This window comes from Arachis hypogaea, chromosome 20 (genome assembly GCF_003086295.3).
Source record: "Arachis hypogaea cultivar Tifrunner chromosome 20, arahy.Tifrunner.gnm2.J5K5, whole genome shotgun sequence".
Classification (NCBI taxonomy): Eukaryota; Viridiplantae; Streptophyta; class Magnoliopsida; order Fabales; family Fabaceae; genus Arachis; species Arachis hypogaea.
The window spans coordinates 61,151,991-61,172,546 of NC_092055.1; the positions used below are offsets into that span (position 1 = coordinate 61,151,991).

Sequence of the window (20,556 nt, forward strand, 5' to 3'; positions counted from 1 at the left end):
TGTCTTCTTCACCAAGAAGATTTGATGCTTGATCTTCAATTCCAAGGGAACACAATTCTTTCTCTATCCCATCTGTAACATCCCGCATTTTTGAAAATCTAAATATAAATAAATTGTGATTTTATCTTATTAAGTTTAAACTTTATAATTTTAGAAATTATTTTGTTAAAAATAATTAAATAGATTCGGAGATAGTTTTATTTCGAATCAATTAATATTTTTAAGTGATCTAATTATAATGGAATATTTTGTATAATTTTAGTAATTGAAAAATAATAAAGAATTGTACAATTTAATTTAAGTAACTTTTATCTTGAAAAAGTTACGATTTATTTTACTAATTTGATATCTTATTTTATGAATTAATTAATTAAGAGTAATTAAATTAGTTTTATTCATATTTGAAGTTTAAGTCAATTAATATTCTTATGTAATTTTTATAATTGGTTATTTCATATGCTTTGGAAATAAAATTTAGTAATGGAAGTGTTATATATTTAATTTAAGTAATTTCTATTATGAATGAATTATGGTTTATTTTATTAGTTTGAACTTTTAGAGATTAATTTATTAGGAATGATTAAATGGATTTTTATAAATACTTTAAGTTTAAGTAATTTTATTATAATTAGATATTTTGTAAATTGAAATTAAAGTTTCAGATATGGAAAAATAATAGAGATTTATATGATTTAATCTAGAAAATTGATATTTGAATTTAAATTGTACTTTACAAAATATAATTAACTTGTTCATTTTATAATTTAAATTAGAAATAATTGATTGAACTTAGCAATATGTTGATAAATAATGTTCCTAAATATTTTTAATAGAGTATATTTGATTCTAAAATTACTCTATTATTCAATTTTATCAAAATATCTATTCATATCTATCCATATTCTTTTATAAAATCCTAATTTCTAACCCTAATTCCCAAATCAAACTCAGAAACCCTAATTTCCCAAATTGAAAACCCTAAGTTCCTAATCAGAAACCCTAACCTACCCACTTTCTTCTCCCTTCAGCCGCACCATACCCCCCCCCTTTTCTTCCTAAACCTAACGTAGAAACGGAAACAGAGAGCAAAGAGAGAGGGAAGAGCTGCTGCCGCGCCACCATGACCGCCGGACTGCCACCGCAAGGAGCCCGTGCCACCATCGTCGTCATCCTCGTGAACTGCAGCGTCGCCGTTCAACCTCGTCCCGCCACGTCTCCATGGTCGCCATTGCTGCGAGCTCGCCACCTCGAGAAGCTGCCGTCGCGTCTTGTCCCGCTGTCACCACCGTTGCCCTGGAGCTCGCCCGCCGTCGTCGTTGAGGGGCCAGCAGAGAGAGAGAACGAACGCGGGTCAGGTTCGCCACCAAGGAGAGGAGCTATGCTCCACGCCGCCGTCGCCACCAGTCCACAACCACCACTACGAGGGTTCCGTCACCGTCATTCCAGTGTCCCCGTTCGTGCCCTTCGTAGCCGTCGCCGTCGCCGAGCCGTTGCATCGCCGGACATCATCGCTGGAGGACCGAATGGAGAAGCTAGCCAGTTCTGCTTCTGCCTCTGGTTTCTGGAATCTGAGAAGACGCAATCGCCGCTGCTGGAACTGTTATTGTTGGCGTGGCCCTGTTCTGGCTCTACTCTAAATTGTTACTGCTGCTGTTTGGCTGATGCTGAAGCTTTCCACCACCACTGGAGCTGCCCGAAAACCCTGTTGTTGCTGCTCCGATTATTTATTGTAAGCTATCTGTAGTTCCAATTTTATTGAACTCATTTTCATTTCCGACTCCATTGAATTTGAACTCTATTTTGTTGCCACCGTGGTTACTACTGCGAGAGTGAAGAAAGAATCGGAAATAATGCTGCTGCCGTTCATCGGAGATGCCAAACTGTTGCTGCTACTACTCTGAGATGATATGGCTACTATTAAGGTTGTTGTTCATGAGTGCAGCATTCCCAATTTCTATGGATTTCGACACTTTGAGGTAGGGGGTTTAAAACGATTTCAATTTAAGAATGCCTACAAGGTTTATTGAATAACTACAAATAGATTTAATAGCTGTGAGTAATTGATTGATTATGTAATTATTGAATTGTGGCTGAAATTGTGATTGGAATGGTTGAGATTGTGATTTGGAATTGTTGATTTGTGATATTGATTGATTATGTGGATTGGGAATTGCTTGATGACTAATTGTTGAGAATTTCTAAATTTTAATGGGTTATGTTGGATTTGTTGCCATTGAGTTGTTATTTGGTATATTGTAATGTTAATGAACTTGGTTGGTGGTTGATTTGGAATTGGTTTTGAGGGGTTTTGAAGGGTTGGATTTTGAATACTAAATAGATTGCTGAAAAACTGATTTTTGAAATTAAAAGGTGACTTTAGAAGTGAATCAGTTATTCAACGATAATCGAAATGATATAAGAGCAAAAGCTGAGTAAAGTATAATAAAAGTTGTTGTTGGGACTCAATTTTAAGAAGTTTGAATTAATTATAGAACTAGTTATGATTTTTCAAAGTTAAAATGTAAAACTTGATTTTCTGCATTATTTTTAAAGGAAGCCGAAAACTTTGAAAAACTATAACTATTTCTGTGATTATCGAAATTGCGTGGGACCAAGTCTGGATTGAGCTTGGGGATATAGGAAACTGGACTGCTGAATTTGAGACTTTTTCACTAAGTTTATGATTTATGGTGAATTTTTGAATCATGGATGTCAAAACTGGTTTTTCTGCAGAACGTTTAACGCAGCAGCAACTTGATTCCTATATTCGAAATTCTGCTATTTGAATTTTGAAATGGAACCAATTTTAAATAAAATTTTATTCCTATTATTTTAATGCCGTAAAATTTCAGAACAATTGGATTTGTATTTTTAAAGATATGAATTTTTGAATGATGATGCATTATGTAGAAAAAACCAGATTCTGTTTTCTTAAATTAGTAACTTTGGAAGTTTATAACTTTTGATCCTGGATAGATATTAAGATGAAACTAATTGGAGGTGAAAATTAAGTATGTTTAGTATATGTGATTTTAATTTCAGGATTTTCCATGTTTAAATAAGTGAGTTATGGGACTTGAAAGAGGTTGTGTTCAATGATTTGTAAAACAGAATTCTGCAGAAAATTATCTAACTTCCAAGCTACGTAACTCCTTCATTAAAAATGGTATGACCCTGGAACCAATTGAGAAAGAAATTCGGATGAGTTATGTTTAACCACATTAATTTTGAAGGTAGTTGGATTTAATTTGGATTTTATATGAAATTTCAAATGTTATATGGTGCTGCTATCTTCTGGTTTTAAAACACTGCAGAACAGTCACGGTTTTGCTTATATTCCTAAAGCTAGAGTCAGCAAAAAATTATGATGTTTGATTTAATAGAAAGCTTAATCCGAGACAATCGCATGGATATAAAGTTTACGTAATTCCGAATTCATTTGATATTTTAAAAACAAAATGGAAATCAGGCTGTCAAGTTATGTTGGTAATTATTTTATATATGGGATTTAAGAAATAGATTTTCTATTATCAAATGTTTTTGAGGATATATTGTTGTGGCAATTGCTGAAAGAGGCTGATGAACCTTAGCGTTATATGGCTGATTCAATGTTGGAATTGTTTGATTCTGAATTGATTTGATATTGGAAAGGTTGAAAAGAGCTTGGTAAATTGTTTGGTTGGGACCCGTAAGGGTGGCTAAGTCCTATTTTTAAAGGAGATTATGTCCAAATTTTTCTAAAAGCATAAGGACTTGATCAAAATAAATATTTAAGGCTTATTTAATGATAATAATTTCAATGGTTCTTTTAAGAAAAGAATATTTGGTTTATGAGATTGTTGGTAGGGGCGTGGGTCTAGTCCCGCTTGCTCAGGGCGTAAACCATTGTGCAGGGATGGTGGTTTTGTCCCGCCTGCAGTGAGGACGGTGGTTTTATCTCGCTCACGTATTGATAAATTGTTCAGCAAGGATGGTGGTGTGATCCCGCTTGCATATTATTTTATGTACCCAGTAAGGATGGTGGTTTAATCCCGCTTACTGTGGAGGCAAGGACGGTGGTTTAATCCCGCTTGCGTGTTCCGGGCAAGGATGGTGGTTTAATTCCCGCTTGTCTATGGAACCTACGGATAAGGATGGTGGTCTAATCTCGCTTATCTGAGTCGGGTCTGGCAACATAACTGACGCGTGAGCTCATGGCCAGTAGGACAGGCATGCATCATATGCATCTATGTGACATTGTTTGGGTGTGTATATTGTAATTGGTTTGCCTAAGTGAATAATTATGTTAACTGCTAATTGCTATACTTGATATAATTTCTCTTGATTGTGTTTGAACCTCATTACTTGTGTTTGTAACTGATTGGCTGGATTGTGCTGAATTGGGTGCTGGTTGAATTGCTTGGGCCTGAGGCCGTGATTGGATTGTGTTTGAGGTTTAGTAAGTATGAAAAATTGAGTTGGTTCAGCATAGACTTAATGAACCTATGCTTGGAACAGATTAGTCATTCATACGGTCTAAGAAAACTTTTAAGATTTTTATAAAGGAAAATATGGGTTTAGAATTTTGGATAATTAACTGATGCTTTATAAGATTTTGGATTTTTGAATGTTATGCGGTTGGTTTTCAAAATAAAAGGTTGACACGGCGAGTAAAGATCACTGCAAATGAAAACAGTTTTTCTTTTAAATACTTTTGAGTGAAATTAACTATTTGCGTTTTATTCTTACTTTCACGGTATTTTCTACCTCTACTGAGAACATGTGGCTTGGTTCTCACCCGCAAATTTTCCACCCTTTCAGCGACAGGTTTGAAGACGCAATTTGAAGCTGCGAGCGATCAGTAGGTTTTCCTTATGGTCTTAATTGCTTTCATAGAGTCCCCTCGCTATTGACCTTTGAGATTTTATTTTACATAGAGGGGTAGGTTTAGTATATTGTATTTGAGTTTCATTTGGTCTCTTTTGTATAAGAATTATTATCAATAATATTTATGTGATTATTATTATTTGCGAATGTTTGAATTATGACTTTAATGAATCAGAAAAATAAAAAAGTAAAAAAAAAAACAAAATTTTCTGGCATTTTCTTAAAACTGAAACGCAAACTCGATACAAAGGCTCGATAATTAAGTAGTTAATACTAGAGAAGGTTACGTAATGTTCTTTCTAGTGGAAATACCCTGACTTAAGCAAGGTATTTTGCTGGACGGGACGTTACACCATCCAATTCTTCATATGGGATATGCTTTGGAGGATGTGCACTTTCTTCCTCAACATCAACTTCAAACTTTCTATGACCTTAGATTCCCATGGAGACTCCGCATCTCCTAAATCTTCAACCACTTCTTCCTTGTCTTCATCAATCATAGGTTCCTCCAATTGTTCTAGCACAAAGCAACATTTTTATTATCCACCGAAGTTTCCAATCTCTCCTTCATGCTATGCTCTTCAAATGATCCTCCACATGTGGCCATGGGAGTGCTTTGAGTGTTCAAGAATTGCGAGGTTAATCGGTTTATCACCTCATTCAAGGCGGCTATGGATTCTAGTGCCTCCCTTTGCATTTTTCTTTGTCCTTGAAGTAGCAAAGTGAGAGAATCATCATCCATTGGGGCGTGGGGTGGATAGGAGGGTTCATTATTTTGGAGAAAGGGTTCATAATAGGAAGTTGATTCTTCTTGGTAGGGTTGTGGTGGTTCAACACTCTCCACTTTTTCCACTTGTTGCACAACACGCTCCATGGTTGGTTGAAGTTGATCCAATGTTTCCTTAAGACAATCTCTTGATTCTTGTTCCGCTTGGATAACATGATTAGGATCATATGGCTCTCGGATCAATGGACAAGAATATTCTTCCATGGGAGGTTATGGTTGAAAGTAGCATTCATCTTGTGGGTGAAAATTTTCATACATTGGAGGTGGTTCATCTTGGTAATAGTATGGAGGGGTGGTTCTTGAAAGTGTTGATGTTGGAATGGTGGTGGCTCTATATGTGGTTCATATGGTTCATATGATTGTTGATATGGTGGGTAAGGATTAGGGTCATATGAAGGTATTTGGTAAAAAGAGGCTTGTGAGTATGGTTGAGGATTATGTTGAGGATAAGGTTCATAAGCATATGGTGGGGCTTGTTGGTAACTACAAGGAGGTCCATCATAGCCATTGGATTGATATGCATTAGGAGTGGAATTATACCTATAAGAGACCGGAGGAGGTTGTTGCCAAGAAGGTTGTCCATAAGCTTGAGGCTCCTCCCAACCTTGATTATTCCATCCTTGATGCATATCCTCATTGAAGTTTTCATTTCCTACAACATAGTTAGAGCCAAACTCATAGCCAAAGTGAGAATTCATGATAGCAAAGACAAAAACAAAAAGCACAAAAACAAGAGATAAAACCTAAGTACCAAATCAAACAAGCAAACTAACAAGGGAGAAAACTATTCACAATATTCACATATGTACAATAACCAATAACAAGCACACATTTGCAATTCCCCGGCAACGGAGCCATTTTGATGAATGGATTTTTGATGGTTTAGAATTCCCAAATAAACTCTTGTTGCAAGTATAGTTTCTAAACCAACAAATAATTCTTTCATACAAAAAATTGGTTGTCACAAGTACCAAACCCCTAAAAATAATAACCGAAGTATTCAAATCTCGGGTCGTCTGTCAAAAGAATTACAGGGAAGTGTTCTTGCTATTGGTTATGACTTGTATATTTTGGGGTTTTGATAAGAGACATGAAGGATAAATGGCAAGAAAGTAAACTATAGCTAAGAAATCTCTTGGCAGGGTATGAAAACTAGAAGTCCTATCCTTATTATCCTCCTCAATTGTGACATCAATTATCCATTGCTCCCACTTAGTCAACCTCTAACTATGACGGAAAGTCAAGTGGATAAATCAATTTGATTCCTCAAGTCCTAGTCAACTCCAAAGGAAAGACTAGAGTTAGTGGAATTCAAACCAATTAGCAACTTCTCAATTATCAATCAACAAAGGAGTTTGATAACTCAAGAGTCTCCAATTACTCTACCAAAGCCAAGAGGAGAAAAATCTACTCCATAATCCAACCAATTATTTTATCAAACACTTAGAAGGTATAAAAGGAAAGCAAGATGAGAAGTAGATCTACAACTACTAATTGCAAGGAATTAAACAACAACAATTTAAATCAATAATAAAGGAACATGAAACATAAAATTGCATTAAAGGAAAATAGAAGAAATAATAGTTCATCAACATAAAAGTAAACAATTACAAGAATTGAATGCTAAACTTGAGAGAGGAAAGGTAGAGGAGCAAGAATTACAAAAGGAAAAGTATAATAGAGAGAAATCCTAATCTAACATAATCCTAATTCTAGAGAGAAGAGAGAGCTTCTCTCTCTAGAAACTAACTAAAGCATTTCCTTCAAAACTCAAAACTAAAAATAACTCCTTCATCTCCTCTTGATTTCTGCATATAATAGGCTCAGAATTGAGTTGGATTTGGGCATGGGAAGCCCAGAATTCGCCCCCAGCATTTTCACTTTAATAAAGTCACGTGCGAGCATCGACGCGTACGCGTGGGTCACGCGTACGCGTCGCTTGACAATTTGCTATCCACGCGTACGCGTCATGTACGCATACGCGTCGCCATGCAACTTCAACTTCCATGGGTGCGCGTCTGCTACACGTGCGCATCATTGATTGCATCCCAAATCCTTGATTTTCCATGATTTCTCTACTTGCATGCTTTTCTCTTCACTCCTTTGATCCATTCCTAACCTTTTCAACCTAGATTCACTAACACACACATCAAGGCATCTAGTGGAATCAAAGGTGAATCAAAATTAACCAATTTAAGGCCTAAAATGTATGTTTTCACTCTTCAGTGCAAATTAAGGAGAATCTATAAAACCATGCTATTTCATTGGGTAAATGTGGGAATATTGGATGAAATCCACTCAAATTAAGTATAAAATGTACCACGAAATAGTGGTGCATCAAGAGTATGACGTGTTAACTTAGAAGAAGAAGCATATCCAAAGCCTTAACTACTGCTAATAGCTGTCTCTACGTTCGATTGCTATTGCTTATTTATGCGCCGATAACAAACAACTATCCTTCTATTCGCCTGAATATGATCTATAAGATAACCACATCTTGCTCATTCCGGCAATCCTCGTGGGATTCGACCATCACTCACCTAAGGTATTTCTTAGACGACCCGGTGCACTTGCCAGTTCAGTTGTGCGAGTTCTAAATTTCACGCACCAATAGGATCTAAACTTTTCAAAGGCATACACAATAGCTTGTAGTTCCTTTTATGTGGTTGTGTAATTCTTTTGAGCATCATTCAATACCCTACTGGCACAGTAAATAACGTGCATAAGCTTGTCTTGCCTCTGTCCCAAGACAACTCCTATGGCATAATTACTGGCATCACACATTAACTCAAACGGTAAATCCCAGTTAGGTGGAGCTATGATGGGAACAGAGATAATATTTGCTTTTAGAGTTTAAAAGGCATGCAAATATTCATTATAAAAAATAAAAGGAACATCAACAACCAAGAGGTTTCTCAATGGTTTAGCAATTTTTGAAAAGTCCTTTATAAACCTTCTGTAAAATTGCATGACCCAAGAAACTCCTAACTGCCTTAGCATTAGTTGGTGGTGGTAATTTGTCAATTGCCTCTACCTTTACTCTATCAACCTCAATTCCCTTACTTGAAATTCGGTGTCCAAGAACAATACCTTCTATAACTATAAAATGACATTTCTCCCAATTTAAAACAAGGTTTGATTCTTGACACCGTTTCAAGACTAGAGATAAATGCTTAAGACATGATTCAAAAGAATTACCAAAAATTGAAAAGTCATCCATAAACACCTCAATAAACTTTTCAACCATATCAGAAAAAATTGAAATCATACACCTTTGAAAAGTTGCTGGGGCATTACAGAGTCCAAACGGCATCCTCCAGTAAGCAAATACTCCAAAAGAACATGTGAATACCGTCTTTTCTTGGTCTTGGGGGTCCACTGTAATTTGGTTATAGCCAGAATATCCATCAAGAAAATAATAAAAATCATGACCGGCTAACCTTTCAAGCATTTGATCAATGAAAGGTAAGGGAAAATGATATTTTCCTGTTGCAGTGTTGAGCCTCTTATAATCAATACACGTCTGCCATCCAGTGATGGTTCTTGTGGAAATCAACTCATTCTTTTCATTCTTGATCACTGTCAACCCTCCTTTTTTGGGAACTACCTGCACAGGACTCACCCAAGGGCTATCAAAAATAGGGTATATAATTCCAACTTCCTAAAGTTTCATTACCTCTTTTTGGACCACCTCTTTCACGGTTGGATTTAGTCGCCATTGTGGTTGCACAACTAGTTTAACATCATGTTCATGCAGGATCTTGTGCATACACTTGGTTGGACTAATTTCCTTCAGATCACCAATGGTCCACCCAAGTGCTATTTTATGGCTCTTGAGCCTCTTCCTTCTCAGACTTCAAGGAAGAGCTAATGATCACTAGATATGACTCATGCTTGCCTAGGAATACATATTTTAGAGAGGAAGGAAAAGGCTTCAATACAAGTTTTGGAGCCTCTTTCTTAGAGCTAGGTGTGTGGGATACCTCCTCCTGAGGTGGTGAATCCTCAATCTCAAACAAACTATCCTCAGAAGGGGGCTCTAGAGCATCATCAAGTTCATCAACTTCAAATGCCTCTTGAACAAGTGGTTCAACAAGATCTACTCTCATACACCCCTCAAAATCACTAGGGTGTTTAAGAGCCTCAAGCACATTAAGGACCACTTTCTCTTCATTGACCCTCAGGGTTAGTTCACACTTTTATACATCAATCAAAGCTCTACCTATAGGTAAAAAGGGTCTTCCAAGAATAATAGAAGTATTTTTATCCTCTTCCATATCCAGTATAACAAAATTAGCAAAAAAAATAAATGGACCCACTTTAACAAGAAGAATCTCAACAACTCCCAAAGGAAATTTAATTAAATGTTCAACAAGTTGAAGAGATATGCGAGTGGGTTTTACTTCATCAATTTGGAGCTTCCTCATCAATGAAAGTGGCATGATGTTGATGCTAGCTCCAAGATCATACAAAGCTCTTTGAATGGTGACATCTCCAATAGTACAAGGAATTAGAAAGCTTCGTAGATCCTACATTTTCTCAGGAAGATTCTGCTGAATGATTGCTCTACATTCCTTTGTCAACACCACGGTCTCACTTTCCTTTCAATTCTTCTTATTGGTCAACAACTCCTTCATAAACTTGGCACAAAGAGGCATTTGCTCAAGGGTCTCTGCAAAAGGGATTTTGATTTGAAGCTTCTTGAAGACTTCTAAGAATCTTGAAAAATGCTTGTCCTTGGAAGCCTTCTGAAGCCTTTGAGGATATGGCATTTTGGGCTTGTATTCAGGCACCCTAGGTAATGTAGGATGTGTATCAAGAGAGACCAGAAATGGGTTGTCCGCACGCCTAGGAGGGGCGTGTTCAACTTCTTCTTGCTTCTCTTCTGGAGCTTCATTTTCAACTGGCTCCTCATCACCTTTAGCCTCAAAACCCACCACTTTATCACTTCTCAATTGAATAGCTTTGCACACTTCTCTTGGATTTATCACTGTATCACCAGGGAGAGTATTAGGAGGCCTCTCAGATACTTGCTTGCTCAATTAACCCACTTGCATCTCTAAGTTCTTGAGTGAAGCTCTAGTTTCCTACATAAAACTCTGTTGATTCTTAGAGAGCTCTGCAAACATAGCCGCCAAGTCAGGAGTATTCTGAGGTTGAGCTTGTGGTTGTGAGGACTGAAACTGGCAGTTATTGAAATTGTTCTGACTATAACCACCTTGAGAATTATTAAGATTCTGTTGCCTCTGAGATTGATCTCTCCACCCAAAATTTGGGTGATTTCTCCACTCCTGATTAAAGGCCTTTGAATATGGATCATTAGTGGGGTTTTTAAGAGCATTCCCCATGAAATTGACCTGTTCGTGAGGGCATTGAGCATAATCATATGACTCACCCTGGGTGAAGCCACCACTCATGTCATAAGAGGCATCTTAAGGAGCATTTTGGGTTATGAATAACAGACACTTGCATTTTACTCAATTGTTGAGTATTAAGATTCATTTGTTGAGATAAGAGCTTGTTCTGAGCAACAATAGTATCTATGGCATCTAGCTCCATGACTCCTTTATTCATTGCAGACCTTTAAAAAAATATAAGTATTGGTTATTGGCAACCATCTCAATTAACTCCAGAGCTTCCTCAGAGGTCTTTTTCATGTGAAGTGATCCTCCTACAGAGTTATCCAGAGACATTCTAGCGGTCTCAGAGACTCTATCATAAAATATCTGTAGTTGAATCCAGTCTGAGAACATATCAGGAGGACACTTCTTGAGCATCAACTTATATCTCTGCTAGGCTTCATAGAAAGACTCACCCTCTCTCTACCTAAAAGTCTGGACATCCATCCTCATCTTAGTCAATCTCTGAGGTGGAAAGAACTTGGTCACAAACCTATTAACCACCTTATCCCAAGTGTCCAAGCTCTCCTTGGGTTGGGTGTTAAGCGACTATTTTGCTTGGTCCCGTATAGCAAATGGAAATAGAAGTAGCTTGTAGACATCAAGATGGACCCCATTGGTCTTCATAGTGTCACATATCTATAGGAAATTAAAAATAAACAACTTCGGATCTTCCTGCGAGAGTCCATGAAATTGGTAATTCTGTTGTACCAGAGAAATCAACTGAGACTTCAACTAAATGTTGTTAGCAGCAACAGGGGGTACAACAATGCTATTCCCATAGAAATCTAGGCTAGGAGCAGTATAAGAGCAAAGGGTCCTCCTAGGTTGCCCATTTGCATTCGGATAAACCACATTTACATTAATCGTGTTATTGTGGTCTGGATCCATGGTGAGCTCTTCAGTTTCCTCCTCAAAATTATCTCTGAGATTTTCACTGGCTTTGTAAGCTCTAGCTTGTTGTAAACGCCTTCTCAAGGTCCGTTTAATCTCAGGTTCAAATTCAAGAAAATGGTCTTTATTCCTATTCCTGCACATAAACAAATAGAAAACAAGAAAAGATGGGAATCTCTACGTCAGAGTGAAGGGAATTCCCAATGAGGCAACCTGAGTAAAAAGAATAATATAAAACAACTAATTAAATAAAGCAATAAAAATTAGAAAATTATAGTAAAAAAATTGGAAAAAAATTTCGACAGGAAAATTAAAATAAAATAACTAGGGGACACCAAACTTAATTTCAGAAATAAAGGAAAAATAAATAAATAAAATAATCAATTTTTTTTTTAAAATAAAAAAATGAATTAAATGAAATTAAAGCAAAAATGCCTAATCTAAGAAATCAAACAACCAGTAGTTGTCAATCACATGCAATCCCCGTCAACGGCGCCAAAATCTTAGTGCCGAATTTAAAGTCCACAAACTAACTGGCAAGTGCCCCAGGTCGTACCAAATAATACCTCAGGTAAGTGAGGGTCGATCCCATAAGGATTGATGGACCAAGCAACAATGGTTGAGTGATTCACTTAGTCAGACAAACAAAAATTGGTGTTTTGAGAGTTTAATTGCAGTAATGTGTAAATTTAGAAAATTGAAGGCAAACGGTAAACGGGTTGTTGTGAAGATTATATGAGAGAATAGTTAAGGTTTTAAAGTTGTTTATCTTTCGAATTCCTATGTCTTACCAATCATTCTAATCATGCAAGATTCAATTCATGACAAACTATAATTCTTTACCTCTAACCTAGTTAACCGCCAATTCCATGGTCACTTAAGTTTAATTAGAGGTTTAAGTCCAATTCTAGTTTATGTACCACAAAAACCCTAATTACCCAAATATAAGAGGATTATATGTTAGTTATTTCGCTAAGTCCAGATAATTAGTGATTTAGGAGAAATTGTTTTCAAGTTGTTGTTTAAGTAAATTGCTTTTCCAAGGTTCATAAGAACTCAATTAGAATAATGGTTATTCTTCCAATCTACCAAAATTATAACAACCTAACTATCAAAATGTCACGCTTCCAGCTGCGTCACTCTGATAGCTCGGTGATGAGCGGATAATTTATACACTTTTTGGCATTATTTTTACATAGTTTTTAGTATGATTTAGTTAGTTTTTAGTATATTTTTATTAGCCTTTTAAATAAAAATCACATTTCTAGACTTTACTATGAGTTTGTATGTTTTTCTGTGATTTCAGGAATTTTCTGGCTGAAATTGAGGGACTTGAGCAAAAATCAGATTCAGAGGTTGAAGAAGGACTATAGATGCTGTTGGATTCTGACCTCCCTGCACTCAAAGTGGATTTTCTAGAGATATAGAAGTCCAAATGGCGCGCTCTCAATTGCGTTGGAAAGTAGACATCCAGGTCTTTCCAGAAATATATAATAGTCCATACTTTACCCGAGTTTAGATGATGCAAACTAGCATTCAACGCCAGCTTTCTGCCCTATTCTGGAGTTAAACGCCAGAAACAGGTTGCAAAGCAGAGTTAAACGCCAAAAACAGGTTACAAACTGGCGTTTAACTCCAAGAAAGACCTCTACACGTGAAAGCTTCAATGCTCAGCCCAAGCACACACCAAGGGGGCCCGGAAGTGGATTTCTGTATCATTTACTCATTTCTGTAACCCTAGCAACTAGTTTAGTATAAATAGAACTTTTTACTATCATGTTAGGGATCCGATCTTTGATTAGTCTTATGCTATCTTAGAACTTTTTGGGGGCTGGCCATTCAGCCATGCCTGGACCATTATCACTTATGTATTTTCAATGGTAGAGTTTCTACACACCATCGATTAAGGTGTGGAGCTCTGCTATTCCTCATGAATTAATGCAAAGTACTATTGTTATTTTCTATTCAATTCGTGGTATAGGCTAGAATTATTGGCGGCCATTCTTGAGATTTGAAAAGTTTAAACCTTGTCTGTGGTATTCTGAGTAGGATCTGGGAAGGGATGGCTGTGACGAGCTTCAAACTCGCGAGTGCTGGGCGTAGTGACAGACGCAAAAGGATTATTGAATCCTATTCCAGTATGATCGAGAACCGACAGATGATTAGCCGTGCGGTGACAGCGCATCTTGGACCATTTTCACTAAGAGGACGGGAAGTAGCCATTGACAACGGTGATGCCCTACATAAAGCTTGCCATGGAAAGGAGTATGAAGGATTGGATGAAGACAGTAGGAAAGCAGAGATTCAGAAGGAACAAAGCATCTCCATACGCTTATCTGAAATTCTCACCAATGAATTACATAAGTATCTCTATCCTGTTTTATATTTAAATTATATTTTAATGATCAAATATCCATAACCATATGAATCTGCCTGACTGAGATTTGCAAGATGACCATAGCCTTCTTCAAGCCGACAATCTCCGTGGGATCGACCCTTACTCACGTAAGGTTTATTACTTGGACGACCCAGTACACTTGCTGGTTAGTTGTGCGAAGTTGTGACAAAGAATTAAGATTATGAACGTGCGTATAAAGTTTCAACGCCGTTACCAAGGAATGAATGATCACGATTTTGCCACACCAAGTTTTTAGCGCCGTTGCCGGGGATTGTTCAAGTTTGGACAACTGACGGTTCATCTTGTTGCTCAGATTAGGTAATTTTATTTTAATTTTAAGTTTTTATTTTTAAAGCTTTTTATTTTCGAAAAATTTTCAAAAAAAAAATAATAAATTATTCTATGTTTTTCAGAATTTTTAAGAATGAATTCTAGAGTTTCATAAGATATGTTGAATCCTGGCTGGCTGTTAAACCATGTCTAATTTTATTTGGACCGAGGTTTCAACTATCTTGAGAAGAGCTTCTTTGTCTTTCTCAGCAAATTAGCTGTTGTATATAATGTTCTGCTGAAGCTTGGCTGGCCATAGGCCATGTGTAGTGTTTTAGACCGGAGCTTTCACTGAAAGCTTGGCTGGCTAGCAAGCCATGTCTAATTCCTAGACCGGAGTTTTAGACTAACATTACATTATTCCTGGAATTCTCATTAGAAATTTTGAAATCCTTATTTTTCTTTTTCAAATTAATTTTTGAAAAATTCAAAAAAAATTAATAAAGTCATAAAACCAAAAATAATTTTGTGTTTCTTGTTTGAGTCTATTGTCAATTTATAAGTTTGGTGTGAATTGCATGTTTATCTCTTTCTTGCATTTTTCGAAAATTCATGCATTGCATTCTTCATGATCTTCAAGTTGTTCTTGATGAATCCTCTTGTTTGATCTTCATATTTTCTTGTTGTGTGTTGCATCTTGTCTTTCATATGCATTCTTGCATTCATAGTGTCTTAAAATTAAAAATTTCTAAGTTTGGTGTCTTGCATGTTTTTCTTTTCTTAAAAATTTTCAAAAATAAGTCTTGATGTTCATCTTGATCTTCAAAGTGTTCTTGGTGTTCATCTTGACATTCATAGTGTTCTTGCATGCATCATTTATTTTGATCCAAAATTTTCATGCATTGAATCTTTTTGATGTTTTTCTCTCTCATCATTAAAATTCAACAATAAAAAAAAATATCTTTTCCTTATTTCGCTCATAATTTTCAAAAATTTGATTTGATTTAGTCAAAAGTTTTAAAAATTTAGTTGTTTCTTATGATTCAAGTCAAATTTTCAATTTAAAAACCTTATCTTTTTCAAAAATCAAATCTTTTTCATTTTTCTTTCATAATTTTCGAAAATTTCAAATTGATTTTTAAAAATCTTTTTCTTATTTTGTTTCATAATTTCAAAATCTTTACTAACAATTAATGTGATTGATTCAAAAATTTTAAGTTTGTTACTTGCCTAGTAAGAAAGGTTCAATCTTTAAAATTTTAAAATCATATCTTTTTGTTTCTTGTTAGTCAAGTAATCAATCAACTTTAATTTTCAAAATCAAATCTTTTTAAATTTCTTTTTCAAAATCAATTTCAAAATCTTTTCTAACCTCTTATTTTTTTAAAATTGATTTTCAAATCTTTTTCAAACTAATCCTATCTTTTGTTTGATTCTTATCTTTTTTCAAAACTACCTAACTAATTTTCTCTCTCTAATTTTCGAAAATCACCTTCCTCTTTTTCAAAATTTATTTTTAATTAACTAATTATTTTAAATTTTAATTTGATTTAATTTTATTTTTCTTTCTTAATTTTCAAATTCTAACCAAAATTCAAAATAAAAACAAAAATATTTTTCTTTTCTTTTCAATTTTTTTCGAAAATTCTTCTCTCTCACCTTCTTTTAATTATTTATTTATCTACTAACACTTCTCTTTCTTAAAAATTTGAACCCTCTCCCTCTTTCTGTGTTCGAATTTCTTTTCTTCTTCTACTCACATAAAGGAATCTCTATACTATAACATAGAGGATTCCATATTTTCTTTTGTGTTCTCTTCTTTTTCATATGAGCAGGAACAAGGATAAGAACATTCTTGTTGAAGCTAATCCTGAACCTGAAAGGACTCTGAAGAGGAAGCTAAGGGAAGCTAAAGCACAACTCTCTGGAGAAAATCTGACAGAAATTTTCGAAAAAAAAGGAGACATGGCCGAAAATAATAACAATGCAAGGAAGATGCTTGGTGACTTTACGGCACCAAATTCCAATTTACATGGAAGAAGCATCTCAATCCCTACCATTGGAGCAAACAATTTTGAGCTAAAGCCTCAATTAGTTTCTCTGATGCAACAGAACTGCAAGTTTCATGGACTTCCCTCAGAAGATCCGTTTCAGTTCTTAACTGAATTCTTGCAGATCTGTGATACTGTTAAGACCAATGGGGTTGACTCCGAGGTCTACAGGCTTATGCTTTTCCCGTTTGCTGTAAGAGACAGAGCTAGAATATGGTTAGACTCTCAACCTAAAGATAGCCTGAACTCTTGGGATAAGCTGGTCATAGCTTTCTTAGCCAAGTTCTTTCCTCCTCAAAAGCTTAGCAAGCTTAGAGTGGATGTTCAAACCTTCAAACAGAAAGAAGGTGAATCCCTCTATGAAGCTTGGGAGAGATATAAGCAACTGACCAAAAAGTGTCCCTCTGACATGCTTTCAGAATGGACCATCCTGGATATATTCTATGATGGTCTGTCTGAATTATCAAAGATGTCATTGGACCATGCTGCAGGTGGATCCATTCACCTAAAGAAAACGCCTGCAGAAGCTCAGGAACTCATTGACATGGTTGCAAACAACCAGTTTATGTACACTTCTGAAAGAAATCCTGTGAGTAATGGGACGCCTCAGAGGAAGGGAGTTCTTCAAATTGATACTCTGAATGCCATATTGGCTCAGAATAAAATATTGACTCAGCAAGTTAATATGATTTCTCAGAGTCTGAATGGATTGCAAGCTGCATCCAACAGTACTCAAGAGGCATCTTCTGAAAAAGAAGCTTATGATCCTGAGAACCCTGCAATAGCAGAGGTGAATTACATGGGGGAACCCTATGGAAATACCTATAATCCCTCATGAAGAAATCAACCAAATTTCTCATGGAAGGATCAACAAAAGCCTCAACAAGGCTTTAATAATGGTGAAAAAAACAGGTTTAGCAATAGCAAGCCTATCCCATCATCCACTCAGCAACAGACAGAGAATTCTGAGCAGACTCCATCTAGCTTATCAAATATAGTCTCTGATCTATCTAAGGCCACTTTAAGTTTCATGAATGAAACAAGGTCCTCCATTAGAAATTTGGAGGCACAAGTGGGCCAGCTGAGTAAAAGAGTCACTAAAACCCCTCCTAGTACTCTCCCAAGCAATACAAAAGAGTATCTAAAAAGAGAGTGCAAGGCCATTACCTTACTTGGGGTGGCTGAACCCAAAGAGGAGGAGGAGGACGTGAATCCTAGTGAGGAAGGCCTCCTGGGACATTCAGGGACCAATAAGGAGTTTCCCTTTAAGGAACCAAAGGAATCTGAGGCTCATCTAGAGACCATAGAGATTCCATTGAACCTCCTTTTACCATTCAAGAGCTCTGATGAATATTCATCTTCTGAAGAAGATGAAGACATTGCTGAAGAGCAAGTTGCTCAATATTTAGGAGCCATCATGAAGCTGAATGCCAAATTATTTGGTAATGAGACTCGGGAAAATGAACCTCCATTGCTCATCAAGGAACTAAATGCCTTGGTTCAGCAAACTCTACCTCAAAAGAAACACGATCCTAGTAAATTCCTAATTCCCTGTAACATAGGCACCATGACCTTTGAGAAGGCTCTGTGTGACCTGGGGTCAGGAATAAACTTAATGCCACTCTCTGTAATGGAGAAACTTGGGATCTTTGAGATGCAAGCTGCCAGAATCTCATTAGAGATGGCAGACAACTCAAGAAAACAGCTTATGGACTAGTAGAGGACGTGCTAGTAAAGGTTGAAGGCCTTTACATCCCTGCTGATTTCATAATCCTAGACACTGGGAAGGATGAGGATGAATCCATCATCCTTGAAAGACCCTTCCTAGCCACAGTAAAAGCTATGATTGATGTGGACAGAGAATAGTTGGTCCTTCAACTGAATGAGGAAAACCTTATGTTTAAAACTCAAGGATCTCCTTCTGTAACCATGGAGAGTAAGCATAAAAAGCTTCTCTCACTACAGAGTCAACCAAAGCCCCCACAGTCAAACTTTAAGTTTGGTGTTGAACCCGCACATCCAAACTCTAAGTTTGGTGTTGGGAGGTCCCAACAATGCTCTGAACATCTGTGAGGCTCCATGAGAGCTCATTGTCAAGCTATTGACATTAAAGAAGTGCTTGTTCGGAGGCAACCTAATGTTATTTAATTATATCTATTTATTTTCTATTGTTATTTTATGTTTTTTTTAGGCTGATGATCATGTGGAGTCACAAAAACTACTGAAAAATCAAAAATAGAATGAAAAACAGCTTTAAAAATAGCTCACCCTGGAGGAATAACTTACTGGCATTTAAACGCTAGTAAGAAGCATCAAACTGGCGTTTAACGCCAGAAAAAAGCATCAAGCTGGCGTTAAACGCCAGAAACAAGCACCAGACTGGTGTTTAACGCCAGAACAGAGCATGGAAGTGGCGTTAAACACCAGAAACAAGCAGCAAGCTAGCATTTAATGCCAGACATGCATACTAAGGGCATTTTACACGCCTAATTGGAGCAGGGATGTTAAGTCCTTGAGCCCACTGAATCTGTGGACCCCACAGGATCCCCACCTTTTCTTTTCTCCTCTTCACACCTTTTCATAACTCTCTTCCACAAATACCCTTCACCAATCACCTCAATCACAATTCCTCATCACCTCTTCACCACTCACATCCACCCTCTCTTCCCCAAAAACCCCACCTACCTCCAAAATTCAAACTCTTTTCCCTCCCAAACCCAACCCTAATGGCTGAATCCTAAACCTTCCCCCACTCCTATATAAACCCATCATTCCTTCTTCATTTTCACACAACACAACCCTTTCTTCTTCCCCTTGGCCGAATACACACTTCTCTCCCTCTCCTCCATTTTTCTTCTTCTTCTCCTTCTTTCTTTCTTCTTCTGCTCGGGGACGAGCAAACATTTTAAGTTTGGTGTGGTAAAAGCATTGTTTTTTGTTTTTCCATAACCATTAATGGCACCTAAGGCCAGAGAAACCTCAAGAAAGAGGAAAGGGAAGGCAATTGCTTCCACCTCTGAGTCATGGGAGATGGAGAGATTCATCTCAAAGGTCCATCAAGACCACTTCTATGAAGTTGTGGCCAAGAAGAAAGTGATCCTTGAGGTTCCTTTCAAGCTCAAAAAGAGCGAATATCTGGAGATCCGACAAGAGATTAGATGAAGAGGATGGGAAGTTCTCTCTAATCCTATTCAACAAGTCGGGATCTTAATGGTTCAAGAGTTCTATGCAAACACATGGATCACTAAGAACCATGATCAAAGTGTGAACCCAAATCCAAAGAATTGGCTTACAATGGTTCGGGAGAATTACTTAGATTTTAGTTCGGAAAATGTAAGGTTGGCGTTCAACTTGCCAATGATGCAAGAAAACACACGTCCCTACACTAGAAGGGTCATCTTTGATCAAAGGTTGGACCAAGTCCTCATGGACATATGTATGGAAGGAGCTCAATGGAAAGTTGACTCAAGAGGCAGGCCAGTTCAATTGAGAAGACTGGACCTTAAGCCTGTAGCTAGACGATGGTTGGAGTTTATTCAACGCTCAATCATTCCTACTAGAAACCGGTCTGAAGTTACTATAGACCGGGCCATCATGATCCATAGTATCATGATTGGGGAGGAAGTGGAAGTTCATGAGATTATACCTCAAGAACTCTATAAGGTGGCTGACAAGTCTTTCACTTTGGCAAGGTTAGCCTTTCCTCACCTCATTTGTCACCTCTGCAATTCGGCTGGAATTGACATAGAGGGAGACATCCTCATTGAAGAGGACAAGCCCATCACTAAGAAAAGGATGGACCAAACAAGAGATCATGGGCCTCAACAAGAGCATGAGGAAATTCCTCACCATGAAATCCCTAAGATGCCTCAGGGGATGCACTTTCCTCCA

At 36.9% G+C, this 20,556-nt stretch overlaps 1 protein-coding gene and 1 non-coding gene across 5 annotated transcripts; one reads left to right on the forward strand and one right to left on the reverse strand.

Moving 5' to 3' along the window:
• The first annotated feature begins 938 nt into the window (after positions 1-938).
• On the forward strand, positions 939-13,667 carry LOC112786015 (uncharacterized). Of its 4 annotated transcripts, none has more exons than XM_025829440.2 (3): positions 939-1,729; positions 1,829-1,976; positions 4,801-5,013. In XM_025829440.2, the coding sequence occupies exons 1-2, from the start codon at positions 1,121-1,123 to the stop codon at positions 1,904-1,906; spliced, it is 687 nt and encodes a 228-aa protein (XP_025685225.1). In that variant the 5' UTR covers positions 939-1,120; the 3' UTR covers positions 1,907-1,976; positions 4,801-5,013. The 4 variants fall into 4 exon arrangements, with proteins under 4 accessions (XP_025685225.1, XP_025685227.1, XP_072086047.1 ...); XM_025829442.2 differs by having other exon boundaries at positions 1,836-1,976; XM_072229946.1 differs by lacking the exon at positions 4,801-5,013 and adding an exon at positions 13,253-13,667 and having other exon boundaries at positions 960-1,729.
• Positions 13,668-16,972: 3,305 nt separating this feature from the next.
• On the reverse strand, positions 16,973-17,080 carry LOC112787828 (small nucleolar RNA R71). Its single transcript, XR_003195218.1, has one exon. It is a non-coding gene; the product is annotated as a small nucleolar RNA R71 (small nucleolar RNA).
• Positions 17,081-20,556: the final 3,476 nt, after the last annotated feature.

Excerpts from the sequence above, each read along its gene's own strand:
- LOC112786015 (XM_025829440.2), top strand. The coding sequence starts at position 1,121 with ATGACCGCCGGACTGCCACCGCAAGGAGCCCGTGCCACCATCGTCGTC. Across the intron at positions 1,730-1,828 it reads TGCTGCTCCGATTATTTATT|AGTGAAGAAAGAATCGGAAA; the intron begins GTAAGCTATCTG and ends TACTACTGCGAG.